Source organism: Lepeophtheirus salmonis, chromosome 1 (assembly GCF_016086655.4).
Source record: "Lepeophtheirus salmonis chromosome 1, UVic_Lsal_1.4, whole genome shotgun sequence".
NCBI classification, from domain to species: Eukaryota; Metazoa; Arthropoda; class Copepoda; order Siphonostomatoida; family Caligidae; genus Lepeophtheirus; species Lepeophtheirus salmonis.
This window is the reverse complement of record NC_052131.2, coordinates 10724496-10740416: the sequence shown is the minus strand read 5'-3', so window position 1 is coordinate 10740416 and position 15921 is coordinate 10724496. Positions and strand designations below refer to the sequence as shown.

The window sequence follows — 15921 nt, the reverse complement described above, 5'->3', positions numbered from 1 at the left end:
AAATTTAAAGGAGTGTTCAGTTTTAGACGCACACACCTGTAGTATGTAAATTAGGAAAACTCGTTTACTAATTATTCTGTAATGTATCCACCAACATAGATTATTATATCCTTTCTTGATCAAGTTTAAGGTTAAAAAGGCCCATCCAAGTTAAGGAAGGATCAGATTTGTGTTTTTCATTTTCCTCTGAGTAAAGTCCTTCCCTAAGGAGGGTATATGAATTTAAATATTAAATTGTTCGAAATATTTTGAAGTTATATTTAAATTTTATGCTGAAAATATTATCATAACTTATCGATTATAATCATTATGAAATTAACATTTTTTTTAAATTTTACAGCCTAAAATCAATATTGTTTATTTTTCAAACATGCTTCCATCATGTAATTTAAATTTAAAAAATATTTAAGAAGCATACGAGCTCATACCACGGACTTTTAAGTAACATACTTAAACTTTATCGAAATTGCAATTAAAACCAGCTTTTTTTTAATACATAGACAAATATATTTATCTTACAAGACAATAATAATGTATGGTCAACCACTTACAATCTATATAATACAAATGTGAAGAAAAAAATTACAAATAAGACACATTACAGTTAAAGGCAGTGAATAATTTCATTGAGATTATTGGGCCAAACCACTGGCAGCGGATGGGACATAGCACCATTTCTTGACTACAGGCTTCAGTACTTTTCTTGGATTCTTTCTTGATCTAGAACATACTTCTTTGGGAACATCCACACATTCCTCTGTTGGTTTTAATGAGGGAACTAATTTTGTGACTTGTTTACAAGCTTTTTGTGGCTCAAGATTACAAGTTTCAACAGGCTCCTGAGAATATATAATAGAGATTTATATAATTTAATAAGACATTTAAGCAAGGAAAATAAATTCTTACCTCAACAACGACAACTTCACGCTTAGGGAAACATTCTTCTTGTCCAGGACGAGCAACACATCCAGATGGGCCACAGAGTTGTCTAGGCACCTTCTTGCATTCAGTTTCAGGACTATACTTTTTCACATTTTCTCGTCTACTTTGACAGACCTATAATTATTCAAACATAGAGTTGATTCAATACTTAAAATGTTTTCCATGATCAAGGAAAAATACTTGTCTGGGCCACTTGGTACACTTTTGTTCCGTGGTATATCCTTGAGTTACGTCCTCACATTTTTCTTCTTGGATAGTCTCACAATCTACGATATCATCTTGAACGTCATGCTCGTGATAACGAGTAGAACATTCAGTTTCAAAACCGTCTTACATTCCTCTGGTCCCTCACCTTCACAAATGAATGGTGTGTGACAAAATTGGACCTCTTCCTCATGGGCAGTCTTAAATATGCATAAGTGTAAAAATTAATTAGAATTGCATGATCCTACAAAACGTCCTGACTCACCTTTTTATATTCGATAAAACAACTCTTTTTAAAGTTTTCCTCGCATTCCTCCTCTTGTTGCGCCTCAAAGTCCGTGATATAGGTTGTATGACATCTTTCTGAATAGCTGTGATGACATTCAATATGTTCGTCATACTCTGTTTCCTCCACAGTCACAACTTTGTCAATACATCTCTCTCCAGCAGCGGCTATACTACCAATGTCCAAGGGAACATCGTTTCCTGGAGGAAGAAAATTTTGACGGGAATCTCTGGAAGAAGCGGCGTTTGCTACTTCATCGTGATGTCCATCATGGTGATCGTGATGTTGAGCATGATTTTGATTTTCGCGGGATCCTCGATTATTGAAGGGGAAAACATTGACAAGGGACTTGGCTGTCCTTTTGTTTTCATTTGGACTCTCTTTTGCTAACGCAAAAGATAATAAGCCAAAGAAAGTAACCTTCAGCAATGAATAATATCATTAACTAATCTAATATTTTTTGAGAAATTACCTGTATCAAAAGCTTCATATTGTTGTGGTTTGGGTTTTTATAATTCAGCCTTTCTTTCGTGGAGAAACTGCTGTAATTGATAATACACAGACAATTGGACCCATTTTTATACACTTTTTGGAAATAGGTTCCTCCATAAAGAAATTGCATACCAAACGAATGGTAGGAAGTATCATGAGGCAAAGAGCGCTCGCTCCTGCAGCCAAGGGAATAGGTAATATTCGTTGTTATTAGATTTTTTTTTTGAGTGTTTATCAACAACATATTTTATTAGAAAACTCAAATCCATAAATCAACCAAATTATTGGCCTTATTAAATACTTTACTATAATTATAATTGATAGATATATATAATACTAATAGACTTAGTCCATTTTTTGGGGGGTCTTCTAATTAATCCATTATCTTATAGACCCATTTTGAGAAAATAAAAGGTCACATGTCTAATATTGATAGTTAAACAAGCTGTTTGAAATATTTTCTGCTTTATTTTACATATGTATACAAAATTGATCACTTTTTTCATTTTTGATCATTTTATTTGGCAGTGATAAAAAAGTCGACGCATTCTACAAATAATGATATTTAAGGTGATAAATACTCTTTAAATTAACTAAAAGAATAGTATATTATTAATATATTAATTCTGAATCAACAGCAAAAATCAGAGTTATAACAGATTGCTACTAGATTGAGGCGGTAGCAGAATCTATGCTAAAGTACAGTCTACAATTCATAAATGACAGTTCATAGTACGACATATATTCATCATGGATTTTTTTAATTGATGATCTTATAAACCAAAGGAAAGACTTATGTTGTGTTTTCTACATTAAAGATTATTCAGCACTTATTTTGTATATTTATTCAATAATAAAATCTTGTAAAATCTAATTTACCTACCTAAAAGGTGATTTTATATAATCAAGAATTTCAATACCATATCAAGGAATCATACATTAAGTACCAAGATAGTCATACCGTATTGAATTATGGTTCATACTGTACTTTCCCAGCTGGGCCGTATTTACTATGAGTGGTGACTAGGGCAAAGATAAATCTGCGGGTTCATTATTATTATAATAATAATATTTTTTACGTTGGCATCGCAGTAGCTAATGGACAACGTGCTCGGGATAAATTATTCTCTTGAACTCAATTTCCGTAGGTTTGCGTCCAGGTAATTCCTAGACATATACCTACTTTATGTATATGGACTTCACACAAGATTCCTATACTAGTTGGAGTAATTGTAAGACTATAATGTATACTTATACTTAATCAGGGCAATTCCATTAAACCAATATACGGAATATTAAAAATAATCAAAATAAAATATTTTTATGTTTGATAAATGGCATTTTATTTCAACACTTTAAATTGCTTATTATAATCTTCGAACATCTATTCGAATTATCTTTTCAAAGTGAATAAGATCTGTATAAAAATAAATTACGAGTAGACGCATGATAAGGTTGAGAACCCACGTGATTTAGGATATAATCATTGTTTGCCCAGATGTTTGTGTACTGGACATATAATCTCAGTACAAAGTGGTTTACTCGAAAAAACACAAAATTATCAACAACCAATTATAGTTAATTTATTATGGTATTGATAATTTTTAGGGCTAAAACCCCAAATGATGAAAGCTAGCAACGCCTCTGCCTTGCTTACTTAAATGTTGAAGAATCTCCTTTGTATAATCGTAATACATTTTACTCCTCCAAAATCATATGACAAGGAGTTAATGCTAAAAGAGTCTTATTTAAATAGTAACATAAGTCTTGCTCACGCCATCACATCATATTCTACAAAATGCCTATCCTTAGATATACATTAGACGACTCCCTCAGGACTATTTTGGCATAAATCAGTATAGTTGAATTCATTCTATGGATATATATACGTTAGGGGGTTTGATTTGTGTTGTTTTTTTCATCCTTAATACTGAAAAACCTTGAATAATATATTTATTTATATATATCCAATCAAAGGGATGGTGTTAATGAAGCCTTATTATAGAAGGTTTCATAACAATTTGTTCAAGCTTCTTATCCATTTATTAAATAATCTTATTATACATGCAACATCATTTTCTTGGCAGTGGAAGGGAAATTCTCTATAGTTTGTACTTGTATTGTGTTCAATACCCCCTTAGCAGAGACTAAGACTGGATGTAGACGGAAGGAAAAAGAAATGATCTAAGAATAGGAAAATTTTGATTTTGTTTATAGGGTCTTGGTTAGGGGCCATTTAGAAAGTATATACGAAAGTTTTTAGGCATTTTACTTCAACCCCCTCCAGCATTATGTTATGTTTCTTTAACCCCCTTTTCTTATTTTGTTTATTTAATTTCAAGACCCATGTTACGTACGTACTTTATATATATAGCCCCTAATGATTAGAGTTGACAAGCTTGAAAGAAAAAGCTAAGTTTAGAAATTAGAAAAGGAAAAACGGGTGTAGCGAGTGCTATTCCTTCTTTTTTGCTTATTCTTTAATAGGCTGTTGGCTAACTTCTCCCTCTAAAGTAAGCATTCTCACCTATCTTATGCGTAAATTGTTCTAAATTTGAGAATAATTAATATAATTTCCCTGCACTAATTCTTTTTTAAATGTGAAGGTTATCCTCTTTAAAGCAGTAATTTATTTTCTCCCCCACTTCCCCCCCCCCCTCCAAAAAAAAAAAATATATCATTTAACAGAGAACACATCACTAATTTTATAAAACTAGTTTTAAAAACTTGAATAATGGTTTTAGAATAATGGTTTTCTAAATTCTTACATCGCATACCAACCGCAAAAATATCAAGATCATTATTATTTTAAACTTTAAAATTTATGACAAATTGTTATATAATAAAATTTGGATGATTTTTATTTATAAAAGTCACATTTTTTTGAAAAATATTTTTGGTTAACCTTTTTTGGGGAAAATCCCCCCCCCCTTAATCAATCCTTTGTGAGTTTGACAACCATCAATCTTGGGACTTCAACAAGTTCACTTAAAATATCAGTGAGTTAAATTAACCAATTAAAAAAAAAGAATATAGATTTACGACTTTCCTTTTCCTAATGCTCTAACCAAGTCAAGATTTGGTGATTTTAACCTCCTTAAAAGTACTAAAATTAGAATTATAAAGTTGGAAGAAATAATTTATTTTAAGTTTATGAGACTTACAAAATAGGCTGAATAATTTATACAGTGCAGTGTTCAAACGGAAACATTACAATACAAATAATTCAATAGTTCTCAATAACAAAATATACATATATTTAATTATACAATTTATATTTTACTCTTCAGGTAAATTACTATTTTCAAAAATAGTGTTTAATTGCCTCTTACTATCTATCATTTGTACTATTTTTTAATTTTAATAAAAGTAAACATATTTTGGTGATAGGAAATAAATCGTTTCTATTTATTAGGAGAAAATGTAAATAAAATAATCCTTTTACATAAAAACTTGAAACTAGATTAGTCAAAGCATTCAAAATATCTATTATAAAATATAACTTTAAACGATTTTTTTGATTTTATTATATTTGAAAGAAAACTATGTAATGATCATTTACAGTGTATAAATGTTTTCTTTATTTTTTGATGACTACCAATTAGATGATGGACTATGGTGCAGTCTAGTAGGGACCAAGGCAGTTACTAAGATTTTTTCTTTCTGGGTTGACTAGCTTGAGACGACATTATTTTTTATTTATTTTTTAAAGTTTCTTATAATGAGTAGCTCTTTTTGACATTTTTTATTTTATAGAAATGATCATTAAATTAAAAGTTAATTTATCATTAAATCCCTCTGCAGTCAGACTCCTGGAGGACGAATTTAAGAATAAAAGACTGATAGACACAATAATTTAGAATGTTATCTAAATTCTGTAGTTTTAGTAGAATAAGATATAAAGTTATGTTTAAATATTAAAAATATATTTTAGTTGGCTGGCAAAAGCATCTTATTGTACGGGCAGTTACGACAAATACCAGATATTTATGTGTTGGAAATAGATGTATAAGTACAAGTATTTGGGTTCGGTCTGCAAATCCCAGCCCAGTTATTATTTTTAGAGAACCAACCTAATTTGATCCTTAAATAAATTTAAAGATGGATCAGTGTCACAGAAAAATTCTGTCAAAATAGGTTCCCAAGAAAAATTCGACCTAGAAATTGATCTGTATTTGTATTATTTAAAATTCGGTTTAGAACAATGAATTGTTGATGGCCTCACGTGTATATTAAAATAATGAATATAGGCACAAAAACGTCATATATTTGTACAGCTCATGAATCAGAATAGGGGAGAAAATTGGTTCATAGCTTGATACCAAAATAAGTGGGACTATAAATATATGTATAAGGACCTAAAATACCACTCTACTATTTGAAAACATTTAAATTTTGGTGAACGGCCTGAGATTGTGATCAGGATCGAAATATCGGTTCAACTAGGTATTTCAAAAATCCCTTAAGGCTGAACCGAGAAAAAAAATCGATCTTTGACCGAGTTTGAACTTTAATAGATACCTAAATAACTAGAATCATTATTGATTTATTTCGCCGGATAGGATTTATCAACTAATTGTACAATGACAATTAATCAGATCTGAATCAACTCGGTATAGAAAAAATCACTTGAGACTGAACTGAGAAAAAAAAATCGATCTTGGACCGTGTCTCAGCATTAGGTACCTAAATAATTACAAATATTATTGAGTTATTTTCCAGATGGAAGTATAGCTAATTTGCCCATGACAACTAATGGAATTATTCCCCTCTCCCCCTGTTATTCTTATAGACATTTTTATAACTATGTCATAACATTTAGAACAATAGCAAGCGAAATTATACGTAAATTGAAATTCGCAAAAAGACTCATCTGCTTCCTAAATATTTTTATGGGACGATGTACTTATGTAATATTTTTCACAATACCTTAAACTTGATAGAATGAATATATCTAGAAAATTTATGAGTTCAAGCTTAAAGCAACAAAACTCATATATAAACAACGCTTTTTTCAACCTATTTAAGAATCTTTTTGCTCACTCCTATCGCCGTTCATCTTCATTTGGAAAATAAAAAGACTAAAAAAATAAATCGCAATTTTTTTTCGCATTACATGTGGTTTGAAGGTCAACTTGTTTATATACTCGTACTCCTTATAATTATTCTTTTTGTTGGAGAAAATTGTTAAAATAAAAATATAATTTCTCTTGGTCTTCGAGAAATTATTTTTAAGGCTGGCCCTGTCTATTGCGTAAATAAATCCACTCTTTCTAGTTTTTTTTTTTTTTTTTTTTTTTTTGGGGAGGAAATTGCCTTCAAGAACATATCGATGGTTTTGTAATAACAAGGCACATGAACCAGTATGATCCTTAAATGGAAATTTACAAATCCAATTATTATACTACCCTAGTTAAAACGTTTATATATTACATCTTATATCTAACAAAGCTTTTTTAAATATTAACATGGCCATTTTAACGTCTAAATAGTATGTAAAATACAGTCCTAATTCCTCATACTACTAATAACTTGTTTTAAAAAAAATTCAAAGTCGGAATGTCGCATGAAAAAGTATAAGTCATCTCAATGAATACGATAACCATTCCTTAAAATGACTTCTTAATCACATCATTTGATTATCGTAAATATACAGAGGTGCGGAATAAAGTTTATCTCCCGAGATTCCGTTTTCCTGGGATTTCTGAGGACGTTTCAACTACGGGGAATTCCTGAGAAATGACTCATCTAATTATTTAATAATATAAGCTACATTTAATTGGGTCATGTTATATATTCCACAATTATACAACCCCAGCTTTATCAAAAAAAGGGAGACCATGGGCTATAAAAAACGGGCAAAATTAGTGAAGAATGATATATATTTATAGATGATAATTGATAATTGAGTAAAACTTCCCACAAATTAAATCTTCACAGATTTCCCATTTTCCCACAATTTTTGTTTTGTATACTTAATTGTTTGTGAGTGTCCTTTATGGGTTCCCACACCATTGAGTCTAGAAGGCTGAAACGTTCATGGGTGTCTCTTTTGAACATTATCAGGCTAAAACGAAGGTGGCAATTTCTGGGAGGGGTATCATATGAGAGGGGCTTATTCTATAATCAAACACACAAAAAATATTTTTTGGAGTTCAGAGAGAGTGGAAGGGCTTGAGTTATTAGTCAAAAAGTCACTGACGTCTCAAAAAACAAATATACTAATAACAACATTTGCTAAGTTTATTCAAAAATCAAAAAGTTATGGGCAAAATAAAAAATCGCCGAAAATTGCATTTTCGTTTTTTTCAGGTGCAAAAAAATACAAGAAGACGATGGAATATTGGATTTGTTGAAAAAATGAAGTTTGTAATTATTTTTTTTTTTAAATTCGTTTGCATATGATTCGTCCATCCATCTAGGGAACTCTTGACGAGTTGATCTCGATTGGTGAAGTGACTGAGCAAAATTAATTGCCCCCCACTTCAACCCAATAGGATGATAAGAATCTCCCATTTTTAATAAATTGACAAATAGATTTGTAAAGCATCGTCTTGGATTTGTCGACGTCAATAAAATTTGTCGAGTTTGTTCGCTGAGAATATCATATTGTAAAGCTGACTAGCATGTAATGTATTGAAATATAATAATAAATCTGAAGCCCTATTAACACTGTCTTGATAATTTTGGATGAGATCTCGATTTTCGACCGAAAATTCACACACCATGAGTGATTGATATCTCAGAAATCAAAAAGGTTCGCGATCTTTAATTTTGAAAAACTTAATGATGGGAGAGGCTATGTATCCGGATATATAAAACAATAGATTTGCCTGAGATTCTTTTCTTCTATAGTAAAATTAAAATTAGAGGAACTGAAAATAAATATATGAATTTGGATCAGTCCTTTTTAGATTTTATTTTCACATTCATGCTTACTTTTTGATTTTCATTTAATATTCTTAAGTTTCTAATTTTATATCTTAACGTATGTAGAAATTATATATTTGTAAAGGGATTGAGAAGTTTCCCTTGTACATACGTTAAAATAAAAAATTAGAATTTTAATGAAAATTTTGAAATTTAGCACCATAACTTTAAAACTGAAACTTCTTAATCCCTTTACACATATATTTTTTTCATCAATACATAACAGAAAATCAGATTACCGAAAAATGGTTTCAACTTTAAAGTTATGTTGCTGAATTTCAAAAGTTTCATTAAGATTCCTTTGTATAATATAATAAATTATGGCATATTTAAAATCAAATTCTCTTTTAAAAGTAGTTGTATTTATTATTAAAAGTTAATCGCTCAATATTCAAATTCTCCTAGACGGAATAATTTTATGGATACAATAACAACAACTAGTTTAGCTGTTGAAATAATTGTTTAATTATAAGTACGAAAAACAGTCGTATATAATATATAAAACTCATAATGTCCTTCCACAACTATTCCCTCAATATGATTGATTTAGTACCTCTTCCTCCACTACAATTTCGTGAATCTACTCTCCTAGAAGCACCTACAGCTCCTGATCTTGATGATACTACTACGCCTACAGAGTTCACGACTGGGAAGAAAGGATCCATGAACGTATGGTATATATATATATATATATTTACTTTAGAATTTGTATTGTGTTACTATTTGATTTAATATATATGCATAATTCGTAATAATAAAAAGATACCGTTAAAAAATCCGGGTTAAGGAAAATCAATTTTAACAAAAAAAAACAAAAACAATCAACTAATTACAAATATCATAGTCAGAAGTCACCTCGACAGAGAAACTTTGGGAATTTCATCTCACGGGGAAATTTGGGGAAACCTTGAGGACACATGAGGCAGTGTAAAGGTCCTTAAGATACAGTTCCACAGTTCTTATTGCTATGATTGTTATGTTCACTATGCAGTTTAACATGAGGAGCTATAAAAGGTATGAACAAAATGATTTACATCGTATTAAATCCGCTCTAGTTGGTGTTCATTAAAAGAAACTCTACTTGACAGCAATCCATAGCAAGGCATCTTCGGATGGAGACGAATCCTAATGGAATATGAGACACAAGATAGAAATTCACTCGAGAAAAACTTTCTTTTTAACTGTTACATTTGATCAGAAACTTACAAACGTATTCACAACTCATCTGTTGGCAATGTATGCTACTCGCATAGGTAGGCAGTAAACATGATCATTCATCCATCCATCTAGGGAACTCTTGACGAGTTGATCTCGATCTGGGGATTGGTGAAGTGACTGAGCAAATTAATTGGGCTTCTCTTCTATCTGTAATCCACCTACCACAAGACGACTGCTCTGATTTACAAAAACAAATCAGTCAGAATCTTTGATTTGAATTAAACAACTACAATACGACTTCAAATTATTGTATTATTGTTTTGCTTCTTTTCTCTTTCTTTCTTCCTGCAGCTAAATTACCACAATTCTTCCTTTTTTTTTAAAGTTTCGGTTCGAACTACCGATTTCATCAATATTTTTAGGATCAGTATAAAATGATTTGATTAGTTGTCTCCATATAGTCCGCTGCCTCCATAAAGTCTGGCTTCCATAACTATTAATCCATATTTTTTTAATATTTACGTTAACAATACAATATCAATGAGAGATTTTTTTACAAATGATTTTACAAATATTACATGATTAATCTTATTTTATTATTCTTAATGCAAATTCACAAAGAAATTTGGCCTATATTTGAATTATTTTTTCTTTTTAACGAATAGCAACTCAATCTTTATTCAATAATTTAAATTTGATGTAGTTTGGACTTCATATATTAACTTGGTTGTGTACACTTTTGTATATATTTGATATTCAAATCTGTTGGATCTATGTATACTATTTAAGACATTGTATATATCGATAACTTTAGTTTAATTAAGCCTATAATTAATTACCATTATTTAATTATGTTATACATAGATGAATGGAGTTTATTGATTTGCTGTTCTAACTAGCTACTACCTAGAAATTCTGAACTCCTCTTAAGTATTCATAATTTGAGGTCTTGTCAAGTTTTGCAAATTGATTAGACAGAGGAAGGCTTAGTGGTAATTCATTTTTGGACATCAAACAGTCTCTATGGCTCAATAATAAGTTTTTATACTATTTGAAGTGAACTAAAATATAAGTTTTGCGTTGAAATTTGGGTCAATTATGTATGTAAAAAAAATCGAAAATAACTCATACCTCTGTATAAACGCCTCAGGTATGAAAGATTATATAACCCAAAAAGAAAACACGGAATTAAAAGTTATGTTTTGATTTAATAGTCATTTAATCACTTCAAGTTTAGAGATTGTTTTCTTTCGAGTATGCATGTTTTTTGTATAAATTTGATAACTTCTTATTTCGCAAGTTTCATAGGACCTATCCCAATATATTGAGCATAGTACATCAAAATATTTTAATTTAAAAAGGAAATAAGGGATAGGTATCATACATAGCTTCTTAAACTATAATTTTTCCATCTTTTTATAATAAGTAATGCTAATATTCTCTTTGATTTCCATTGAAATTATGTAATATTGAGTTACATGTTATCCATTGTTATTAGGAGGAGGAATAAAGAGGTCAAGTTTCTACATCATTTTTAGATATGATTATAATGTTTACCTTTTTTGACAAAAATAAAAAATATTTCTATAAAATATGTTACAAATATTATGAGAAAAAAGCCTTGAAGACATGTATAAACAGTTTTAATTAAAAAATGTATTTTCTTAGGTTTTCAAGGAATGGGTACTTGCCATTTATATTATTTACCCATTAATACATAGTATGGGCGCCGTTAAGGGGAGAAGCTGGAGTTGTTGAGGGGATGTCCAGGGCCAGCGGTGTAAGATATATATTTGTAATTGCGGGCCAAATTATATATTGATGACCTCATAGTCATGCAACCTTACTATTTCATTATTAAGTTTTCTATAGTTCCCTTGCCACTGTCCAGGGCCGTATTTAGGTGGCACGTACTCCAGTCCTGCACTTGATTATATAAAAAATAGAGGACCCTGCAATGTCTATATTTTTTTACAAATAATTTACCCATAATTAATAAATGTTTCTTTCTTTAAAGAAGGGTCATTAAAATATTATGTTTCCTTAAAAAGCCATTTAAAAAAATAATAAACTAATTGGAAATGTATTTGAAATTTATACAAACAAAGAAAATGACCGATACATTTATCTTTGCCCTAGGCTCCACTCACAGTGGAACCGGTGCTGAAAATGCCCGCCTCCTAGATTTTACATAATTTATTTAGTAACAACCTTGATTGCCCCAATGAGTTTAAAAATCCTGCCTGCGGTACTGCTACATACCGTATTAGGATTATCAAGTTTTACGCAATTCTCACGAATTTCCACGAAATCTCACGCCACACATGGTATTATACTCTTATCATCAATCATAACAGTATAAATGGCGAATTTATAATCACAATATTTTAAATGGGAGCCAACCCACCCTGTCATAAAGATCCCAAAACTAGCCACTATTTCAGTTTAATGTTTTATCTTATGTTAAGAATTATTTTTGTGAGTATACAAAATTATTCTTCATTTGTCAAAACTTAATTAAGAATTCACATCGTATTAATTTCAAAACTTGAGAACCTTTCTGTACATTTAGTCTAGCACCACCACAAAAGTTTACAACACATTTTCTTTTCGGTTGCAGATATTTTGGTTCTTTTCCTTTAATCAGTGTTATATTAATGATAAGTTGAAATAGAATTAGCTCTTGTTAAGCTGGGAACAATTCCCAACAACTGTTAAATTATTATTCCATAGTTGGAAAGAATTGACATATTCCCAACTTATTTGCATTTTTTTCTGTTTCTTTTTTAAGGAAAGGTTGCGAAATACTATATCGGTAACAGTGTGTTAAATTTGTGGGATCTAATAAAGAGGGATTAAGCACGCCTCACATTCTAAAATTGCTGTGGAGAGTGAAGAAATTATATTGTTCTTTGTTTTTTCCTTTTTAGAATATTCCTCGAATTGAGAAGTTTTCAGTAATATATTTTTTTGATTTATTAATTGTTGTGTCTTGACGAGTTGTGTAAGACACAAGCTATAATCAACAAGTATCCAGGACAATCGAGGAAGAACGTGGAGAAATAAGACAAAGGTTGATTTAGATGGAGCACAGATATATTATATTAAGTACATAATATAGACTATTCTAATAAGAATAAAAGGTGATTGTCTATTTTAACTCTTAACATCAAACATAGTACTTTACATATTATATCTATGCATATCTAACATATTAAATATTTATAATAAGAACAATAAGAAGAGGAGAGAAGAAATTTCATGCACTACAAAATAATAAATCTATAATTTTAGATACGACAGTCAATGATTGTCAGAGGTGAGAAATTGCACTCTATACTTGCGACTCAATATCAAAGATTCGAAGCATGCCTTGGACTCCAAAGCTAGTATATTGCAGACTCGGGGGGAAAAGCTTTAACACATTCCTCAATCTGGCAAAAGGTGAAATATGAATTGGGCATCTTCTGAATCAAGACGCAGTAAATAATTGAATTAATTAAATGAACAAATAAACGCGTTTCACTCCTCCAATCAACTCAACAGTGTGTCAGATATCCAATTAAGGCTGTTTTTAGAGAAAGAGCTTACTTTTTATTCTTATCAAAAGCATAAGAAAGTTTGTCTATATTCTCAGTTCAAACAAAATTAAGATTGTTGATACAATTCATATTGTCCTAGCTTATTTGTAAGTTATTCTTGGGTAGGGAATTTATAATGTAGGACCAAAAGAGATGATTACGAAAATTAAAATATTGATTTCTTCTGATGTCTGGTATATAAATTATAATAAAGATGCGTTTCACTCCTCCAATCAACCCAACAATTTGTCAGATATCAAATTAAGGTTGTTTATAGAGCAAGAGTTTGTGTATATTGTGAGGTCAAATAAAGTTTATTTTGCTGATGCAAATCATTACGTCAAAGATTATTTAAAAGGATATAAATACTATAATGTGTAACTGAAGGAGATGATTACAAAATTGAGAAATTGATTTTTTGTTAATGTCTCTTATACCAATAAGTTAAAATTTACGAATTTTGCTCTCTTCACCATCAATAAGGACAGAAGAAGACTAATATATACAATGGACCTTGTTTATAAGTACTATATGCGTAGTAAAATTATATTATGATTTTTAAATTGATTGAATTAATACCTTAAAAACGTCTAATTTCATAGTTCAAAGCTATGGTCCCTCTGTTAATGTGCAAGAAAATAGGAAATGCAAGAGACATAGTGATCCTGGAGCCAATAGAAAAGTGAATAAACTGAAAAATGTATCTTAAATTCATTGTATGTCTCTAAATCAAAAATTTATTGTATTTAATGTCATAATTGTATTTATAATATTGTAGCAAGTAAATGTGCATTTCATTTCTGTATTCAGGGTGAAATATTATTTATACCGCACTAATTTTTTTTCTGTGGCAGCATTTAATAAAATTGTTTCATATCTTTTTTAAACTGGAGTCTTTAATGTATTATCATTGGTTTTCATTGATTTATATAATGCTGATAAATTATTTTTTTAATTATAAATTATGTTTTATTGAAGTCCTATACTTGTTCTAAGAACATAGTCTCCTTGTATATTAAGATACTCCACTTTAGTCCTTGGCTTTTTTCAAATCATGCCAAATATATAAGATTTATTTATTGAAGGTTCCCCTCAGCAAAAACGAGGTTATGTCATTTCAATCTCCATGCTTCATCCTTCCAATACTAAATACACCATGAAAATATAGTTTAACTTAAAATATATTTTCTCAAGTTCAATGATTATTCGAAAAAATCACTTCTAGTATATTTGCTATGAGGCACTTAAAGTAATAGGCTCAAAAATGTTATTATTTGTCCAAGTTGAAGGTATAGGTTATAATATATTGTTTCAGTGATTCGTATGCACAGAAGGTGAGTTTTCATATTTTTTCTCCCAATTAATTTATATCCATTACCAATTTTTGTTTTTAAAATCAATCTTTAGATTATTATCATACAACCAATTTGGCAATTCTATTAACAAACTGTTGACGATTGACTTCAAAATCTTTTCCGCTGTACATTTGAATATACATAAGTTATGCACTCAACAGTCTGTAAAAATCAGGGCTGCAGAGTTGGAGTTGTGCCATTTCTGGTGGAATCGGAGTCAGAAAATTTGTACCGGCTACCAAAATTGATTTAATTTATGTAAACAAAACTTATTTATAATCCAAGGCTTATATTAGTATTCGTTATGTTATTTTCTAAACATTTATGAATTATAGCTATTAAGTACTATTAATTTATTAAACTTATTAAGTTAACTAATGTATTACTTCACTAATTTCCAAAGTGCTTTATAGTCCATCCAATCAAAATTCCCAAACTTTTAAAGTTTAAATTATTGTTTGGGGTAGAACAGATAGCGCTTTAGAGATGGAGTATGCTCTCTTTTTGATATTTTACAAGTAGTCATACAAAAAAATTTATCCCAGTTCATTCAATGTATATTAATTATATCGGATTGAATAAAAGTAGATAATATTATATATATATATATATATATTCATATTATTATACTTCAATAAATTATCATCAATTAAGGGACCTAATATTAAAAATCCTTTTTAAAATGATGAGAGGAAAAATATTCATATTTGACCCTGTGCATATTTTCAAAAATTTATATAATAATTTCTTATGCAGTCGAAATTTCATTTTCCCATCTTTTGAAAATGGCAAAATTACTTATACTGCAAAATTAGACGGCATTAAACCTATCTTTGAAAAGGAAATAAGCATGGGCATCAAATATGTGCATAAAGTAACTAATCAAGTAATTCATCCACATCCTATAGAAAAAAACAAAAGTTAACTTATCACTAAAAATTTTATGAATCAACAATAAAGGCTTTAAATCATT

At 29.8% G+C, this 15921-nt stretch overlaps 1 protein-coding gene and 2 long non-coding RNA genes across 3 annotated transcripts; 2 read left to right on the top strand and 1 right to left on the bottom strand.

Annotated features, from left to right (window-relative positions):
• Nucleotides 1–489: 489 nt before the first annotated feature.
• On the bottom strand, nt 490–1980 carry LOC121132101 (uncharacterized). The gene is made up of 5 exons (XM_040727549.2): nt 1905–1980; nt 1412–1852; nt 1123–1346; nt 907–1056; nt 490–839 (listed from the first exon to the last, which is right to left on the bottom strand). Exons 1-3 carry the CDS (start codon nt 1920–1922, stop codon nt 1209–1211), a joined length of 597 nt encoding a protein of 198 aa, XP_040583483.2. The 5' UTR covers nt 1923–1980; the 3' UTR covers nt 490–839; nt 907–1056; nt 1123–1208.
• Nucleotides 1981–9675: 7695 nt separating this feature from the next.
• On the top strand, nt 9676–10316 carry LOC121122625 (uncharacterized). The gene is made up of 2 exons (XR_005865823.2): nt 9676–9868; nt 9943–10316. It is a non-coding gene; the product is annotated as an uncharacterized lncRNA (long non-coding RNA).
• A 1640-nt stretch (nt 10317–11956) lies between these two features.
• LOC121116714 (uncharacterized) lies at nt 11957–14773 on the top strand. The gene is made up of 2 exons (XR_005863924.2): nt 11957–13085; nt 13245–14773. It is a non-coding gene; the product is annotated as an uncharacterized lncRNA (long non-coding RNA).
• Nucleotides 14774–15921: the final 1148 nt, after the last annotated feature.